Source organism: Neopsephotus bourkii, unplaced genomic scaffold (assembly GCF_033783945.1).
Source record: "Neopsephotus bourkii isolate Nb327-2 ecotype Australia unplaced genomic scaffold, CSIRO-AGI_Nbou_v1 NB_234, whole genome shotgun sequence".
Taxonomy (NCBI): Eukaryota; Metazoa; Chordata; class Aves; order Psittaciformes; family Psittacidae; genus Neopsephotus; species Neopsephotus bourkii.
The window spans coordinates 15334520-15351964 of NW_026900744.1; the positions used below are offsets into that span (position 1 = coordinate 15334520).

At 47.0% G+C, this 17445-nt stretch overlaps 1 protein-coding gene across 2 annotated transcripts; it reads left to right on the forward strand.

Moving 5' to 3' along the window:
• The first annotated feature begins 825 nt into the window (after positions 1–825).
• On the forward strand, positions 826–17265 carry SCYL3 (SCY1 like pseudokinase 3). 2 transcript variants are annotated; one of them, XM_061345506.1, is made up of 15 exons: positions 826–934; positions 1602–1812; positions 3206–3497; positions 3999–4184; positions 4831–4944; positions 5866–5922; positions 6650–6752; positions 7334–7445; positions 8100–8177; positions 9082–9221; positions 9963–10150; positions 10700–10871; positions 12869–13012; positions 13613–14337; positions 16837–17265. In XM_061345506.1, the coding sequence occupies exons 3-15, from the start codon at positions 3333–3335 to the stop codon at positions 16897–16899; spliced, it is 2247 nt and encodes a 748-aa protein (XP_061201490.1). In that variant the 5' UTR covers positions 826–934; positions 1602–1812; positions 3206–3332; the 3' UTR covers positions 16900–17265. The 2 variants fall into 2 exon arrangements, with proteins under 2 accessions (XP_061201490.1, XP_061201489.1); XM_061345505.1 differs by lacking the exon at positions 1602–1812.
• The last annotated feature ends 180 nt before the right edge of the window (positions 17266–17445 follow it).

Here is a 17445-nt window from a genome sequence, read left to right on the forward strand (position 1 = left end):
TTTCGGCGGGGCCGAGGCGGCACCTCCCCCGGGCCGGCGGGAGCAGGTGGGGAGGGGCGCGGGCAGCGACAGGTGCTGGCGCAGGCAGGTAGCGGGGTGCTGGCTGGGGGTGGGGGGAGAGGCAGTGCGGGGCAGTGCAGGGGGTGACCAGACCCCCGCTCCTCCACCCGCCCCAGGGCGCTGAGGGTCCCAGCGGCACCAGCTCCCCTAGCACCCGGGCAGTGTCGCCGGCGGTGCCCGCGGGACGTGGCACTGCGCCTGGGGCCGGGGCTGCTGCGGTGGGGCACGGGCACTCGTCAGCGGCCGGCGGTGCCGCAGGCCTCGGTCGGGACAGGCGGGTGCTGCAAGCCCGGCCCTCTTTGCGGGTGTTTGGCTCCGGCAGGTGCGGCGAGGACGGGGGTCTGCGGTCGGTGAGTGCTGCAGGAGGCGGCGGCGTTGTTGTGCCCGCAGCTGGTGGTGGGCTGGTGTTCTCTGGGACACCGCCGCGTTGAAGTCGTGCTCTTCCGCCATGCCCGGTGCCAGGGGCTCGGCTGGCCTTCGGAAGGTGCAATAAAACCACGCTTCCTTTCTCAGTGGCTGTTGCCTGTTGATCGCCCACCTGCCTGCGTTTCTGGCACCGCAGGGGGTCAGTTGCTATTGCCGTGTTGGGAAACCCCTGCTTTGGGAGCAAAGCTCCCATCACCTTTGACAGCAGCTCCTAGGAGGGCTCTGCTGGCACAGGAGGTGGCGCAGGGAGAGTGGAACCTCAGGAGCTGCCTGACTCGTAGCCGTGCAGTGACAGGGTTTAGTGTCTGTGTTTCAGGTGGATGCCCCATACATGGTGTCAAACTAACCTGAAATCCCAACTCTTAGCACCGTTTATGGTAGCAAGCCCAAGTTGTTCTTAACGACCAGTCCCTCTGGCTTTTTCTGCTGAGCTCCTCTCCACCTCAAGGTGCGCTGTGTGTTGCATCTAATGTTCATGTTTACAATTAATTGAAAATAAGATATTAAAGGGTTATAACACAGGTAATGATTTTATCTCATGAAACTCGTGTGATCTTTACATAGTGTAGTTGTGTGATAGTTTATTAGCATTGGAAGAACTCTTGTGTGGATTTTAGCCACACTGAGGCATGTTTTGGAGTGCTGTGAAAAAGTAAAGAAGCCAAGCAACAGTTTTGCAAAGCTGACATGTTCCTGGAAAGTGTGACTCGTGTTCCACCGGCTGCTGTTGCCCCTTGGTTGTTCAGAGCTGGTTGCTTGACGGTGCTTGGTGTTTGGTACCGAGACTTGTTGAGCTTCTGAGAGGCGGTTCAGGAGCGGGGGGTGCTTGTTTGAAGCTGACTGTTGTACAGTGGCACTCAGTAGATCAGTTATTTGAATGTTACAATATTTCTGAACCATGGGCATCTCTGAAGGCAAATCTGTAACCAGGGAATGTGTCTGTGTGTATCTGTAGGAGCACCAGGCACACAGATACTTTGAGCTGTCCTATGCAAAATCTGACTGAGAAGTAACTACAGCAGGGCTGCAAAACAAACCAAAGGTGAAAAGAGCCAGGAATAAGAATGTGCTCGGCTGTGCTGCAGTTCAGGCTCCTATAGGTTTCTTTCTTAAAGGTCATGTTAAAGGAATCGGCACTGAAAAGGTGCAGTTCCATCCCTGACACCAAAAGGGAAACATGCATGATCTGTAGCTAATACAGTGTTAGATTTTGGGTGGATCAGGACACAGAAGCTCAGTTAAAAACCCACCAAACCACAATTTTACACTGTTGTGGTTGTTGTACGCTTACTTGATAACACTCTTGAGGGTGTTTACATCAAACAGGTAAGCACCATAATGCGTTCTGGTTCCCATATTCATAGGGTTCATTCCTCCCAGCAAGAAGCACATCTGGAGTTGTAGTTACCTGTTTGTAATAGAACAGTTAACTGACAAAGGTAATTAAATGAAGTGTGAGCAAGGATTTGTATGGAGCCTGCTAAAAAGGCAGCATTCTACTCCTTTGCAGGGCTCTTGTTGACTAGTGGGTTGTGCAACTGGCGTATCCACATTTAATAAAAACATGGGTTCATAACATGTTTAAATATAGGACACTTTGGCGAGAGAAGGGGCAATCTTCTAGGTAACTAATTCTTAACTGAAGCAGTGGGAAGAAGTCAGGAAACTCTAACAGAGCAGCTCTTTCTCCAGAAGGCCCCACCACCACTGACCTCTGAGCTGCTGGCGGGGCTTGAACTACAGACATGGGTGTGGGGCCAGAGCAGCAGCTTTGCTGGAACAGCTCTGTTGGAGAGCTGAGACTTGCATGTTGTTGCCTCCTGAAGCCTCAGGTCACAGCTGGAAACAACCACCATAAAGCAATTCTCCAGTTGCAAAAAATGCTTGGGGCTGGGCAGGTTTTTTCCACACTTTTCCTGAAAACTGAGGTTTTTGCTCTGTCCTCTTGTTACTAAAGATCATTTGCTGACTTCCACAGACAGCCTGGTATTGAGGATCTTGCCCCTAGCCTGTGATCACAGCCTGCTATTGAGGATCTCACCCGTAGCCTTAGATCACAGCCTGCTTACAGCACATATGCCTCAGTCAGTGTTTTCGAAAAGCCTTTGCAATCACTGTGTTTGTTTTACCGGTTTTGTATGCAAGGAAGCAGCACAAAAATCTGTGTCAGCCTCTTCCTGACAGAGGCTGTGGGAGGAAGGAGGGGTTGGCAGGCACATGGGATATTTGTCAGATGGAGAGAAGGTAATCTGGGGGGAAAGAGCATGCTGCTGGAGGAGGTTACCTGGCATAGCTTCATTATGTGGCTTGGAGAATTAAGGAATGGCTGCTTTGAAGGCAGCTGGGGGCTTGTTGTGCTTTAAGGCAGTGGCTGTCATGATTCCTAACTGCTGACTGCTTAGTCTGGATTAAACCTCTGGAGTAGGTATCAGTATGACTGGGGGTACTGGGGGATCCTGGGTTTGGTAGCCAGGTCAGGGACTAGCTGCAAATGCTGTACTGTGTCTGGTCTGTTTGTCTGTGTCAGAGCTGGTGGGGTCTCGTGGTGATGCTGACACAGATGCCGATGCAGCCGTAGGGGTTCCTGTTGATCCGAACCCTTTTGTGGACATACAGTTTCCTTTACAAAATAAACAATGTGGGGTTTACCCTTGTCCTTAGGCTTAAGGAGAGGATCCTGACAGAGGGAAATTCTTTATGTCTTTTTCATGCTTTGCAGAAAATGCTCTGAAGGCAAACCAGACAACACCTGCTGGAACTAATCCCACCCAAAAAACATCTTCCTTCACCCTAAGGCCTGTTTGTCATAAAGAGGGAACCTCTACAACGGTCAAACTCTGCAAGTGATGGGCTCGGAGAATAGCGCTTTAAAGAGCTACACACTGGAAGAGCCACCATTCACACTGCCAACAGGACACACAATTTATCCAGCTGTGCTGCAAGATGGCAAACTTGCTTCGGTTTTTGTGTACAAGAGAGAGAATGAAGATAAGGTTAATAAAGCTGCCAAGGTACTGTGGAGAGTGGGCCTGGGACAGGCTTGTCAGAACAGTCCCTCCTTGGAGGCGTGGGAGTCATTTCATGAGGGTCAAACCACTGGGGAGTAAAGAGCAGGAGAAAAGGTCGAAGTTGTCGCTGGCTGCAGAGAGCTGCCATGCAGGGGGACAAAAGGGGTGGCAGCCACAAAACTCAATGTGTGCTGCATGATGTGAGCAGCAATGGGAAGTGCTGTTCAGACAGCAATACCTTACTGGTGTCTACCTGCAGATGTAAGTTGGAGAGTGTTACTTGGGTACACCTACTCCAAATACTGTATTTATTCTGTGTAAGACTGATTGTATTTAGGTGTGTTGAGTTCTGGAATGAGTGGTTGTGCTGAGTGCTTGGTCAGGAGCAGGGATGGGCTGTCTGAAAGCAATCAGAAACTGTGGCTAAAAGCACAACAAGGCTAAGCTCTGCAGCAGAGAGAGGTGCTTTGGGTGAGATTTAACAGATGTCTTTGTTTCTGGAAGCACCTGAAAACCTTGCGCCACCCTTGCCTTCTGCGCTTCCTATCTTGTACTGTGGAAGCAAATGGGATCCACCTGGTTACAGAACGTGTGAAGCCTTTGGAGATGGTCCTGGAGACTCTCTCTTCTGCAGAAATCTGTGCAGGGATCTACGATGTGTTGCTAGCGCTCATCTTCCTCCATGACCGGGTAGGTACCACCAGCAGAAGTCACTAGGCTTTGGTGGGAGCCAGACAAAGTGTGACAGGAACGTGTTGTACCTGGGCTTGCCTGGATAACTTGTCTCATTCCTGATCCCTCAGAAAGACATACACAAACACCCCACAGTTCTTCTAGGCTGAAGCTGCTAAAATCATTGGCTGCTTTGTAGGAGGAAGGGTAATTGAAAATGGATTTGGAAATAAGGGAGCAGTTCTCAATTTATGAACTGACATCTGCTTCCATTTCTGCTTTAGGGAAATGGAATTGCTTGGTCTTGGCATTTATTTACAGCTGTTGCCACACGTCAGAGATCGGTGTCACCACTCCCCTGTTTTGGCACTATGTGTTAATCCAGGACTACATCTAAATCCTGGCTCTGTAGCTTTTAGGCTTTGTGTTCATAGTTGGAGGGCTTCTCTGGGTTAAGAGTTGCACTGCAAGGGCTGTGATAACTAGAGCTTTGTCTGCTCTAAAAACCCAGCCCTTCTTCCTCATACCTGCAAATTCCTGAACAACCTTCAGTATTGTGTGCTTTTTGACAGCTTGCTTTCAGCTCCTCACAGTTCCTAATTAGTGCTGATTGGGATTTTACATCTTCATCTATTCCCAAGGCTGTTATCTTTGTATGTTTTAGGGAAACCTAACACATAACAACGTCTGTATATCATCTGTGTTTGTAAGTGAGGATGGGCACTGGAAGCTGGGAGGAATGGAAACAGTCTGTAACTTCAGTGAAGCCACCCCAGAGGTAAGAGCCAAGAAAATGTGTACTCTGATGCCTGGGAGAGGGTTCCTGGCCTGCTGAAGCTGGCCACCTAGCCAAGAGAAGGCCCATGTCCTTCCAGTTACCTGAATTTACTGTTAAGTGTGTTGGCTCACTTTCACTTTTGGCCTGAACCTTTACTCTTAAGAGCAAGGTAACTATAAACCACAATGTCTATACAAACAAAAACTAATTCCCCGTTAGCCAGAAGACAGTTACTTTTCTGAGGGTGACTGCTGGCTGGTAGGTTAAGATTGAGGGGAGTGAGAAATCTTTGCTCCTCTGGACTGATTTAAAACAACTGGGGGGGGGGGCTAACAAAAAAAACAAAAAGCCTTAGTGTGAAGCAGGAAGATCCAGATTGAAATCGATCAATGAGGAAAAGAATTTCAGTGATGCCTTAGCTTTCGCTGCTGGCATCTTCATTGCTTGCTAGTGGTCTTAGAAGAATTCCTGATTTGATTTTTGCTGCATGCTGTGCAGAGTCATTGCTGCAGCCTGGCACTGCATTGTAAATGTATATTGCCTTTTCTCCCAGAGGATATACAAATCCTTCACTACCTGTACTGAGTGTCCCTGGTGTGTATTGCCTTCCAGAAAGGATCAGGCAGGCACACAACTGGCCTGCGTGGCAGTGCACAACAATGCAAAGAGCACAGCAGTAAGACCTGACTGCTAAAGCTCATTAAGACCTTTCCTGTCCAGATGGATCATGTGGGACAGTAGCAGTGAGGACTAAAGGGACAAGTTGGCTGTGATGCCCTGAAGTTGCTTTCTGTCAGCTTGGTGCTTCACACCTGCTGCTCTTGTGCTTCCCCTCTGGGCAGAGCAAAGCGCCTCCTGAAAGTGCAGGGGAGAACATGGTAAACAGTAAGGCAGTTCATGTCTCCCCTCTTCTCCTTCTAGTTCCTCTGCCATGTCAAGTCGGTACGAGACCAGTCATGCATCCCTTGTGAGGAGATGGTGAGTAACATCACTACTTGGAGGAACTTCTTGCTGGCAACAAATAAAATGATGATGTTCAGGAAATAATCTTTATTCACACATTTTGTTTCCATATGCCTGAATAGGTGGTTGGCTATTGGATAGTATGTGAGGTTTACTCTTTTTTTCCCCCCTCTTCTATCCCACCTGTTTTGGGAATTATGTTGGGCACAGGAAAGTGACATTCTGAATGAGGATTGGGACAGCAGGTTCTCATAGTATTTTTCAAACACTTTGTATTGCAGCTTTAATGCTTCTGAATCACCAAAGCTTTGCAAAAAATTACAGAGCAGTTGCTGAGATTGCCCACATCACTGTGATCTCACTGTTGTGTACTTTCAAAACAGCCTCTTCTCACTTGTTAATCACCTCGTATCCATTAAGCATCCTCTGAGCTGCTTATGCTAAAGGAGCACTCTCCAATTATCACCTGTCTCCATAGAAATGCTGGAAGCTGCCACCCTGCAGGCCCTGCACGCATTCACTGGTGAATTGTTTCAGCATGATGAAGTTGCTCCTTTGGGTTATAAATTCCCCCATGGAGGTTTTTTTAGCATAATATTCTACTTGTAGGGTAATCAGTGTAGCTTTGGTGCTATAAAAAAACTGAAGAGTTCATATGGCTGGGGATGGGAATTAAAACTCCTGGAAACTACTGAGCATTTCATGAACTCCTGCTTTGCTGATCTTCGGTGTTTGTTTTCAGTCTGCAGATTTCAAAATTCTGCCCAGCAGCTATGGGCACGCGAGGGATGCCTTCGCGTTTGGAACAACAGTTGAGAACCTCCTCACAGTCCTCAATGATCAGGGTAAGGAATGACAAGTGTTTATTTTGCTATCCACAGGGCTCTGTAACTTACTCCTTGCATTAGTTGAGCCATTTTGTTGCAGCTGGCAGATGTGCTACCTGTTCAGTGGCCGTTGGTGTTGTGTTTGCTGAATTAAAATGCAGAGTTCAGCTTTTCCTATATTCCCCTTTCCCTGTTTGGACGTGCTCAGATGTGACTGGAGGTCACCAGCTTGTGTAACATGAGCACTTACAAACCTGCTCTGCAGCAGTCAGCTCACCTGGTCGTGCCCCACCCGTCACTTCACCAAGGGTTATGGATGCAGGAGCATGGATGTTGTGTACTGCAGCTGAGCAGGGCCCCTGTAGCAGGGAGGTAACGGGAGACTTCTTGGGAAGACAGCAGCATTCCTTGATGCCCCAAAGGCCAAGCAGCTTCATAAGAGAAATAGAAATGCTGTTTTCCCTTCCTTTAGGCCAGATAGGAGCAATTTTGCTATCAAATAGAGCTAAAAATTATGGTTTTGGGAGAATGGAGGACTACTGACCATAGCTTGTTTAGTGTTGAGAAAGAAACCTAACTGTAGGTGCTCTGAATTTCAGTTTCAGCAGATATTCTCTCCAGCTTTCAGCAAACCTTGCACTGTACACTGCTGAATCCAGATCCAAAGTGTCGTCCACCACTGTCCAGCTTACTGTCTCATGAGTTTTTCAGGTAAGGAAAGGAATATTCTGCTTCTCTTGGTGTGTCTCTGTACTGCTTGTTTCTGTGTTGCAAATGTGTTCATTATGTGAAGGTGTATTACTTTTCAGATGGGAAGTGCAGACTTCATCCCTGCCTCTTACAGAAAAGAGACTTCTTAAATTATGAAAGCATTATCAGCCTTCCAAATGAGGTGCTGAGCTGGCAGTGGTGGCAAAAGCGTGTGCCTTAGTCACATGCAGTCAGTTGGATGTCCCTGCCCTCATGGGAGGTAGTGGGAAATGCTGTAGATAATAAAAGTCTTTATCAATGCCGCTGGAGCAAAGCAGGCTCTGAGATAATCCACAGAGGGCTGTGCCTCCTGTTCCCCGAGTGCTTTTTCAGGCAGTGGCATTAGTATAGTATGGCACTTGGTTCTTGTCATTGCCCTGGCCAGGTGGACAGAGGTGGTTGGTGCCACGCTGTGAACTGCTGACTTTAAAGTGCAGCACTGTGCAGAGGCAGCTTTCGGGTGATGGATCACAGCTCCATGCTGATGTCCTTGGTCCACTTGTATCCCTCTGTCTGGTTCTGTCTGCTAAAAGGACAGGGATATGCAATCTCTTTGTTGTGAGTGGTTTAGTATCAGTAAGGATCACACTTGACTGCCTGTGTTTTTGTACTTAGGAATGATTTTCTGGAAGTTGTGAATTTTCTGAAGACCTTAACACTAAAATCCGAGGAGGAAAAAACGGAGTTTTTTAAGTAAGTGAAGGAACTGTAATGTGAAAGCTTCTTATTTCAGGAATTTATTTCAGACTGTGGGAGACCTGGGAAGACTGGGAGCCGGAGAGGTAGTTACGTGGGTGATTTTTATTGCTTTGGCAGGATATTTTTTGCTCTGTAAAATTTTGGGCACTTGAGCCAAAATAATGTTTGCATCAGAGAGGAAATTTCCCTCCCTCCTTTACCAATTTCTTGTGAACAGTTTGGTGTTTGGGAGGAGCCATGCCTGCTGGGCTCTGCATCATTCCGATACTCGCCAGCCACTGTGCACAGCCACATGGCCAGTGGAGTTTTTACCTGCTGCAGATCAATTGCTGTCAATGGAGAACCCATCAGAAACTGGACTGCAGTGACATGTGCCACTTCAGGGGTGCTTTTCTGAAGCCTGTCTGCTTGCTAGCAGCTGGGTTGAACTCTACAAGGCCAAGAGCAGCAGCTTTCTCAAGAGTACAGGCATATGAAAAGGAAAGAATTTTTCCATTGTCCGTATTCTAATTGAGTTAATGCACTTTGTGGGGCATAATACTAATGGAATTAGCAGAAGTTAAATTATTCAGGTTCCTTTCCACCAGCTTTAGCTGCGCTGTACCATGGCAGAGCAGGAATCATTTGTAAAGCCGATCCATGTGCTGTAGTGTTGCAGTAGAGGAAAGAGGGTGGCCTAACAGTGTCTCTGGCTCCTGTTTTGTGTTAACCTTTGCCTGAAAGCCTCAGGCAGAGCTCAGAGTCCTTCTCGGAGTGCACAGAGGGTGAGAAGCTGTGATGGGACACTTATCTCTAGGAGATGAGGCAGGCACAGAAAGAGGGGAAAGTGATACTAAGGGAAACAGTCATAAATGCATGAAGGCTGCCTTGATTCTAATTGCTGTCTCCTGGAACACAGATTCCTGCTGGACAGGGTGGCTGGGCTGTCAGAGGAGCTGATAGCATCGCGGCTGGTGCCTCTTCTACTCAATCAGCTCGTGTTTGCAGAACCTGTAGCTGTCAAGAGTTTTCTTCCTCATCTGCTGGGTCCAAAGAAAGGTGACCTTTAAATACTTTCTCTTCACAATTATTACTGACATGTTTGCAATGAATTCAGAGTGGTCATTCCATTCAATCAAGAGAATAGTGACATTTATTGAACCAGAACAAATACCATAACATACAGAACTGGGAAGGACTGTTACATGTGCTTCTCCATTTGCAGTACTTGCCACAGCTCTGCTGATGCTAGGATGAGAGTTAGGAACTGCTTGGGCATTTTCCCAGGTTTACATGTCACCCCATCCTCCCAGTCCAAGTTTTCCTGGTTGCTCACTGCATACCCCTCTTCCCACTTTTCCCTTACCCTAGCTGCTCCTCTTTCTTCTGCTACTGCACTTTCTCCTGTAATGCGTGCTCAGTCTCTTCCCCTTTCCTCTGTAAGAGGAGTTCAGCATGTCTTGCTGGATCCCCAGCTCCTTGTCCTGGCTCTTTGCCTCCTCTCTGTTAATGTTTTTCCTAAATAGCTATGGGGGTTTCAGTCAAACAGTACCTGTCTTGTGACTATTTGACATTCAGTGTTCAGAGTCATGACCATTGAGCAGTGGACATTGGCACTGGCCTCTCATGCCTCTCATCTCTGACATCCCCAGCAAGCCGTGTTGGCAGCTGACAAAGAATCTGACCTGGCAGTGGGGTGACACTGTAGATACTGGCTCTGATGGTTTCCCAGTGAGTAGCTTTTGTGTGAGCTGTCACTTGCTGAAGCAGACTTTTCCTGTCTTCACCTCTCTTCCCTAGAGCAAATTGGAGAAAGCCAGACCAGCTGCCTCCTCTCTCCAGCCTTGTTCCAGACACATGTCATTCCTGTACTTCTGAAGCTGTTTGAGGTTCATGAGGAGCACGTTCGAATGGTGTTGCTGTCTCACATTCATGCCTATGCAGAACTATTCTCTCGGGAGGAGTTGAAAAACATCATATTGCCACAGGTTAAGGACAGCAAAACAATAGGTCGTATATCCTAGAGTATGGGATTTCTACTGCTTGGCTTGGTTCTTAGCTTGAAATTGGGATCTCATAGTTGGCCACAAACAGTTTGCAGCCTCCTTTCTATGCAAACCCCAGCCCTTACACTCCATCCGGATCTGGACTACTGGTTTTGTAAACCCAATGCTCTCTGAAACATACACCACTTGTGCTGGTAACTGTCGGCCTTGACTGGTAACCTAACAAGAAGAGACTGTGTTCCTGTTTCACCCTACCACTGTCAAGGATGGAGGAGTGACAGGTGTAAGGTTGGGGTGCCTTGGCTTTGTGGTCAAGCACTCATCAGGCACTAGGATCTGCCACCTAGTCTCTTTAGCTTGTCACACAAAGTGGAAGGCTGATTTTATGCTGCGGAATAATGTCCAGTATCTACTGAGAGCTGTGGGAGATGGCTGAAATGAAATGTGCCACCAGCATAACATTTTAAGGGGAAAGAAGTGAAAAAAACAGTATTTTCTGTTCTTGGTCACATCGTTCTGTTCTTGGTGTAGGTACTGCTGGGCCTTCGAGATACCAGTGATTCCATTGTTGCAATAACACTGCACAGCTTAGCAGTTCTTGTCTCCCTGCTTGGGCCTGAAGTAGTTGTGGGTGGAGAAAGAACCAAGATTTTCAAAAGCTCTGTACCAAGCTTCATGAAAACTGCGGATCTCTCCCCGGAAGGTAAATGATGCAGTCAGAGTTGGATTCTTGTCTATTCTGTCCAAGCAACATGGGGGGAATTTCTTGGAGGATTCATCTGTTGCTATTGACAGATGAATCATGGGGGGGAAAGGCAAGATAATCTGCAGCTAAACTGTAATTCTAGATTAGTGTTCAAGGCCAGGTTGGACGAAGCCTTGGGTGACATGGTTTAGTGTGAGGTGTCCCTGCCCATGGCAGGGGGGTTGGAACTTGATGATCTTAAAGGTCCTTTCCAACCCTAACTATTCTATGATTCTAGGATTCTATGATTAGGTGCTGTTTGTGGATACAGAATTCGTACCAGAAGCATTTTAAATGTAGGAAATAGATGAAAGAATTTAAATCTTCATTTCAGAATCTCTGTAAGTGAAGAAGATTATTAAATATGTTTGGTGGAAAAACGGTACTGCCCCTCTAAGGGACTAATGGACTTATCCAGGTAGTTGTTTAATATTCCCTCCATCCTTCATGTTTTAAAAACTGGTAAATGTCATCCCCTTCCCCCAATTTCTATCCATAGATTGGAAAAGGAATACGAACTTCCCTATTTTCTCAGCTCTCTGGAGACTTTTCAGCTAATCTAAATGAAGACAGTAGTCCCTACACCTGCTAGATAACTTGGAACCAAGCATACTAAGGGAAAGCTTTTCTGAATATTGAAACTAAGAATGCTTGCAACTGGAGGGAAGAATCGGCATTTGTTGTACTTTAGGCATATAGATACCAAATGAAATACATGATAGAGATCAATTTAAGTATAAATGTTTTCTTCCTGATTATGTGTGTACTAACAGCTACCACCCTTTATTAAAATCTGTGGATGGCTCATTGCATTACTGTTCTTTACATTATTTTAGTAGACTATAGTAAATAAACTCCAAATGGATTGCATGGTAAAACCAGGTTTATTTTTCAGAATATATTTAAAATTAGACCTGATTTAAGTTTAGACAAACAACAAAAAAAACCATCTTTGTCCTCAACAGTGAGTGGTGATCTGCAAAAAACAGTACTAAAGGCTGAACCTGTGAGGCTGCTTAATCTGCTTGCCTAAGACCTGAGAAGGACATACCTTTTATCAGGGGCAGTCTGGGGAGGGGTGGGTTCTGTATATTAACTGTCATCCCTTCCAGAGCCACAGGCCACGTTTCTGGCTGCACTGGTAGCTCTAAGCCCAGGCAGATGCAGCTGGCTGGGAGCACAGGTAAGCCATGTGGAAGCAGATGCAGCACTGACATTCTGGCCGTGCTGTTCTGAGGTGGTAGCAACAGGGCCTCATGCAGCCAAGGCATCACCACCACCACTGATCATATGCTGCAACTCCCTAGAGTGAACTGGAACAAGGTGCTTGCCAAATGATTCTCAGAAACAAACCTCCCTTCTGCAGCTTCAAAGCGTGGCACTGACTGCCTACCACCCACCTCACCTCAGGTGTGATGAGGGAGCCTGTCATACAGCCTTCATTCAGGCTAGGGACTTGGTACTGTAAGCTGCCTTGCTCATGCCCAGGCATAAAAGGGTGTTTGTGTGGTTGCATGAGTTTGCATGTGCTTTGAATTGCTGTGACTATCAGTACTGGTTTTGTATGAGAAGCAGGTAGCAGGGGATTTGTGACACCATTCAGTACAGAAGCTCATATTTTGGATGCAGCCAGGTGGCAGGCAGCATTTTTTAAGCCTCTGCTCTGATCATAATCAGTTTGTTCATTGTGTAGTTCTTGAAAGAACGTATCGGCAAAAACTGACCCTTTAGAATTGTCTAAACTTTGTACTGGCAAGAGCTGCATATGGCAGTAACAGAGGAGTACTGTTCTAGATACAGATCAAGAGGCACAGCTGTTGGGTTGCTGCACCCACCTTCAGTCAGTATTCATTGTCAGTGTTGTAAATAAGAATATTCCAATGCTGCGGGCAGGTTCAACTAAGACTGACACCACACCTGTGGACTTGGTATCCTCTTTTCTTTTATCCCTGCAGACTCCCCCAGTCACGCTGTAAGCAATCAGAGAAATCAGACCTCACGGCCCTTGAAGAACAATTCTGGTGTGTTCCCCATCTCTGGAAATGTACCTGTCAAGAAGCTTTCTGTGCGACAAGACAATCCACTGGCTTTAAATGCAGGTAAAACTTAACCCTAGCTCTTCCTTTCCAGAAATCAAGTGTTCTACAAATGAAATGTTGCTTCAGAAGATGTTAATTTCCCCCTGTGCTCATTTGAAGGGTTCAGTGAACCAAGGAAGGGAACAACAAGGAAGTGGAGTGTGATCCTTGACTTTCTAGGGAATAGTTACTTGTGAATTTGATGTAAACATACTGCTGCCTGGCCAGCCTTGAATTTCTGTTTCCTTACTGCTGGTTCTGTGCTGTGCTTCCCTCCCACCCTGTCTCCCACAACTTGGCAGATACACCAGGTTTACAGGTCACTCATTCTCTGGCCTCTGAAGCTCAGTTTACTTCCATGGCCTTTTTTCAGTCACCTATTGCTTAGGAGAAGTGAGCTGTTACTGCCACAGGGCACTGAGATGAATACCGCTCTTTTGCAAGTAGGAAGGGGCCATGCTCTCTAATTTGAGAGGAGTTTAGCACTGAAGCATCTTTTCAATCAGGATTACTGGCTTATTTCTATGCCAGGTGCTACCTGTGAGGTAAAGGAGTTTTAGGCACAACTCTCTCTCCACTTGCTTTCTTGAAATAAGCATGTAACACCTTTGTCTTCCACAGGTGAACAAGACATTCAGTCCCCACTGAATGGAATTCCTGGAAGCATTAATATGCTGCAGAGCAGCAGAAGCTCTTTGACTACCTCCAAAAAGCCAGCAGAAGAGTGGCCGGACTGGAGTGAGCCAGAGGAGACAGACACTGAGAAAACTGTGAACATTCAAATTCAGCCCCGAGAGCCACAGGGCAGTGTGGGACCTTATTTTGCTGAACATGATGTAGATGAGAAGCCTTGGGATGACTTTGAGCCCAGCAGCCCTAGTCCTGAACTGTCCTCAGGAAATTGCCAAGGTGATGCAGTTGAAATGCCAAGGTCTCTGCACAGTGCCCCTCAGCTGAGCAAAGAATTCAAAAGCCTCAGACTGAGTCCCCCCCCAAAGTCCTGCCCCAGGAACAGCTGGAGCAAGGACAAGTGGGACCAGCAGGAGCAACTGGGAGAAACTGTGCTGCCAAAAATGACCTTTCGAGAAAGGTTGAAGTCTTCATCAGAGTCTGGCCTAGGAGAAGAATTCACAATCAAAGTGAAGAGGAAACCTGTGCACGACCCGGAACTGGACTGGTTTGCCGACATGATCCCAGACATTAAACCGTCTTCAGCTGCCTTGATTTTACCTGAAGCGAGAACAGAAGTGGTTGTTTCCAGTCACTCTGGTGCAGTATCCAGCGGAGAAGGTGCCTCCCAGAATGTGCTGTTTTCATCCAAATTTGCAGCAGCTGAGGTCACTGAGGTAAGAGGCTTAGGCAGTGGGGCTTAAATGACTGCACACTTGAAAGGATCCTGAAGCATGTACATGGCACAGCACACTGTTGTAGCACCAGCTGGCTCCCTAATCAGATGATGGATAACCTGAGGTAGTAGCAGCATATGCCCATACAGTTGAGTCTTTACGTGTGAATACTCAAAAACTACGTTGAATACTTGTGAATACTCACAAGTATTCACTCAACAAGTATTTACGTGTGAATACTCAACAGGATGCTGAGCTCTGAATGACGCATCTTATCAGGCACCACGTAGTTCAGTGTGCCATTACTACAGCAGTAAGAGAGCTCTGTGAATAAACAGTGAGGGAATGGACTTAACACAGAATCATAGAATAGTTAGGGTTGGAAAGGACATTAAGGTCATATAGTTCCAACCCCCCTGCCATGGGCAGGGACACCTCACACTAAACTATGCTACTCAAGGCTCTGTCCAACCCAGCCTTGAACACTGCCAGGGATGGAGCATTCACAACTTCCCTGGGCAACCCATTCCAGTGCCTCACCACCCTAACAGGAAAGAACTTCCTCCTTATATCCAATCTAAGCTTCCCCTGTTTAAGTTTTAACTCATTACTCCTTGTCCTACCACTACAGTCCCTAATGAAGAGTCCCTCCCCAGTATCCTTATAGGCCCCCTTCAGATACTGGAAGGCTGCTATGAGGTCTCCACGCAGCCTTCTCTTCTCCAGGCTGAACAGCCCCAACTTTCTCAGCCTATCTTCATACAGGAGGTGCTCCAGTCCCCTGATCATCCTCCTGGCCCTCCTCTGGACTTGTTCCAACAGTTCCATGTCCTTTTTATGTTGAGGACACCAGAACTGCACAGAATACTGTAAGTGAGGTCTCACGAGAGCAGAGTAGAGGGGCAGGATCACCTCCTTTGACCTTTTGATGCAGCCCAGGATACGGTTGGCTTTCTGGGCTGCGAGCACATACTGCAGCTGGCTCATGTTCATTTTTTCATTGACCAACACCCCCAAGTCCTTCTCTGCAGGGCTGCTCTGAATCTCTTCTTTGCCCAACCTGCAGCTGTGCCTGGGATTCCTCTGACCCAGGTGTAAGACTTCTCATGGTTAAAATTCATGAGGCTGGCATCAGCCCACCTCACAAGCATGTCAGGGTCCCTCTGGATGGCATTCCTTCCCCCCAGTGTATCAACCAAACCACACAGCTTGGTGTCACCGGCAAACTTGCCGAGGGTGCTTTCAATCCCAGTGTTGAACTATACCGGTCCCAACACTGATCCCTTTGGGACACCACTTGTTACTGGTCTCCAGCTGGACACTGAACCATTGACAACTCTTTGCATGTGGCCAGCCAGCCAATTCTTTATCCACGAAGTGGTCCATCTATCAAATTGATGTCTCTCCAATTCAGAGACAAGGATGTCGTGTGGGACAGTGTCAAACACTTTGCACAAGTCCATCAGCTGCTCTACCTCTGTCCATCAGTTCCGTAGCCCCATCACAGCACAGGCATGCTGAACAGGCATGGCACTGTGCACAAACAGAAGGAGGATGCTCAGGATTTAATTATACTCCTAGCTCTTCTAGGAAAACCAAATAGCATTGTAAATAAAATACCAGGAAACCAGAATTTCTGCATTACAAAGCAAAGCTTTTGGGGGACTTTGTTTTTTTAGTTTGTTTTTTTTTGGAAAGAATAGCTGAGACATTTCTTCAGAGAACCAGGAAGGTTATAAAGCTGCCTTTTTAAGGAAGCAGGTAAATCCCTCTAGTCCCATCATTAAGACTCTGGAGACTGCTTCTGTTTACGAGGGATGGTAGCACTCCCAACACCCAGTTGCACATACAGCTCTGTTAGGGAGTAGGTGTTGATTTCAAGTTGTTTTGCTAAGTAAGCCTCAAGAGAGCTACTGCAGAGGTAGCAGGTGGTATGGGGAGAGAAGCTTGGGATGTAAACAAGTTGTTTATGACATTTGAAAATGGTACACTTTCACAGTGACAAGCACTGTTATATCAACCCTATTTTGGGAAGGGGGGGAGGGAAGAGTCAACCACTGTAGTGCAGACAGTGCTGTGGAATAGAAGAGCAGCTGTCAGTGGACAGGTGAGATCAAACTCATTGTGCTAGAATACAACAGGACAAGGGCTGTTTCCTGGGGGGAAAGACATCATCTAGTTTACAGCATCCTGTTCTTAATGGGAGGTGGGTTTACTACAAACAGTTCCTGCTTTAGTTTTAGGAAAATTATGTAAGATTCTCCCTGTTACCTTCCTCTTGTCTTTAAGATGTTCTTTTTGTAGTTGCAAGTTCATTAAGACGGAAAGCTGCAACTACTGGCACTTCATTTTTTGCCTTATGAGGGGCTTTCAGCATTCTGGATCAATGTCTTGCTCTGCTTGTACAAGTTGCACCCATTACAGCCTGGCTCCTGTGCTGTGCTAAGTACAGAAGTACAGTACATGTTCCTTAATGTTGGTTATTTTATGTGATTCTAGGCTGAAGCTGCAGGCTGGGGTGAAGAGGAAGAGTTGAACTGGGAAGATGATACTAACTGGTAATGGGACTGAAAGAAAGGCAATTTATGGTGTGCTGGATTATGTAAGAGAAGTAATGGCTTCCCCACTACAATGGATAAGTCCCTCAGCACTGCATTTGCCAGAAGGCAGGCACTTACTGCAGCAGCCAGCAAGATCCCGTGGGGCCTGATCTCTTCCCGTGGATACTCCTCTCCAGTCTGTGCCAAAAACTGCAGGGGTGAGGCCTGCACTCAGGCAACGTGCCCAGCTGTGGTGCGTGCCACTGCTACCAGAGAGGAATGGCGTTGGTGCTGACATGCTATTGGAGGCTAAGAGTGGTGTAAGCAATTGTTCCAGAACTCATCCCTGCTCTGAAAAACTGGTGACAATAAATGAAACTCACACTGAGTTCCTTGGTTAAGGTGTCTTATTTTTGCTCCCGAAAAGTAAAGCTCTTAGAAATGGCTCCTTTCAACTTTCTAGCTAAGAAATGCTTTTAAGATAAATGCACAGTATTCCTTTATTTCTGTTTGTATAGTTCTGTCAGTGGATGGCAGAGGAGGTGCTAGGAAGATGCAGTGAAGGACC

Coding starts and splice junctions, on each gene's coding strand:
- SCYL3 (XM_061345506.1), top strand. CDS start 3,333: ATGGGCTCGGAGAATAGCGCTTTAAAGAGCTACACACTGGAAGAGCCA. Junction 5,923..6,649: donor GCATCCCTTGTGAGGAGATG/GTGAGTAACATC, acceptor GTTTGTTTTCAG/TCTGCAGATTTCAAAATTCT. Junction 7,446..8,099: donor CTGTCTCATGAGTTTTTCAG/GTAAGGAAAGGA, acceptor TTTTGTACTTAG/GAATGATTTTCTGGAAGTTG.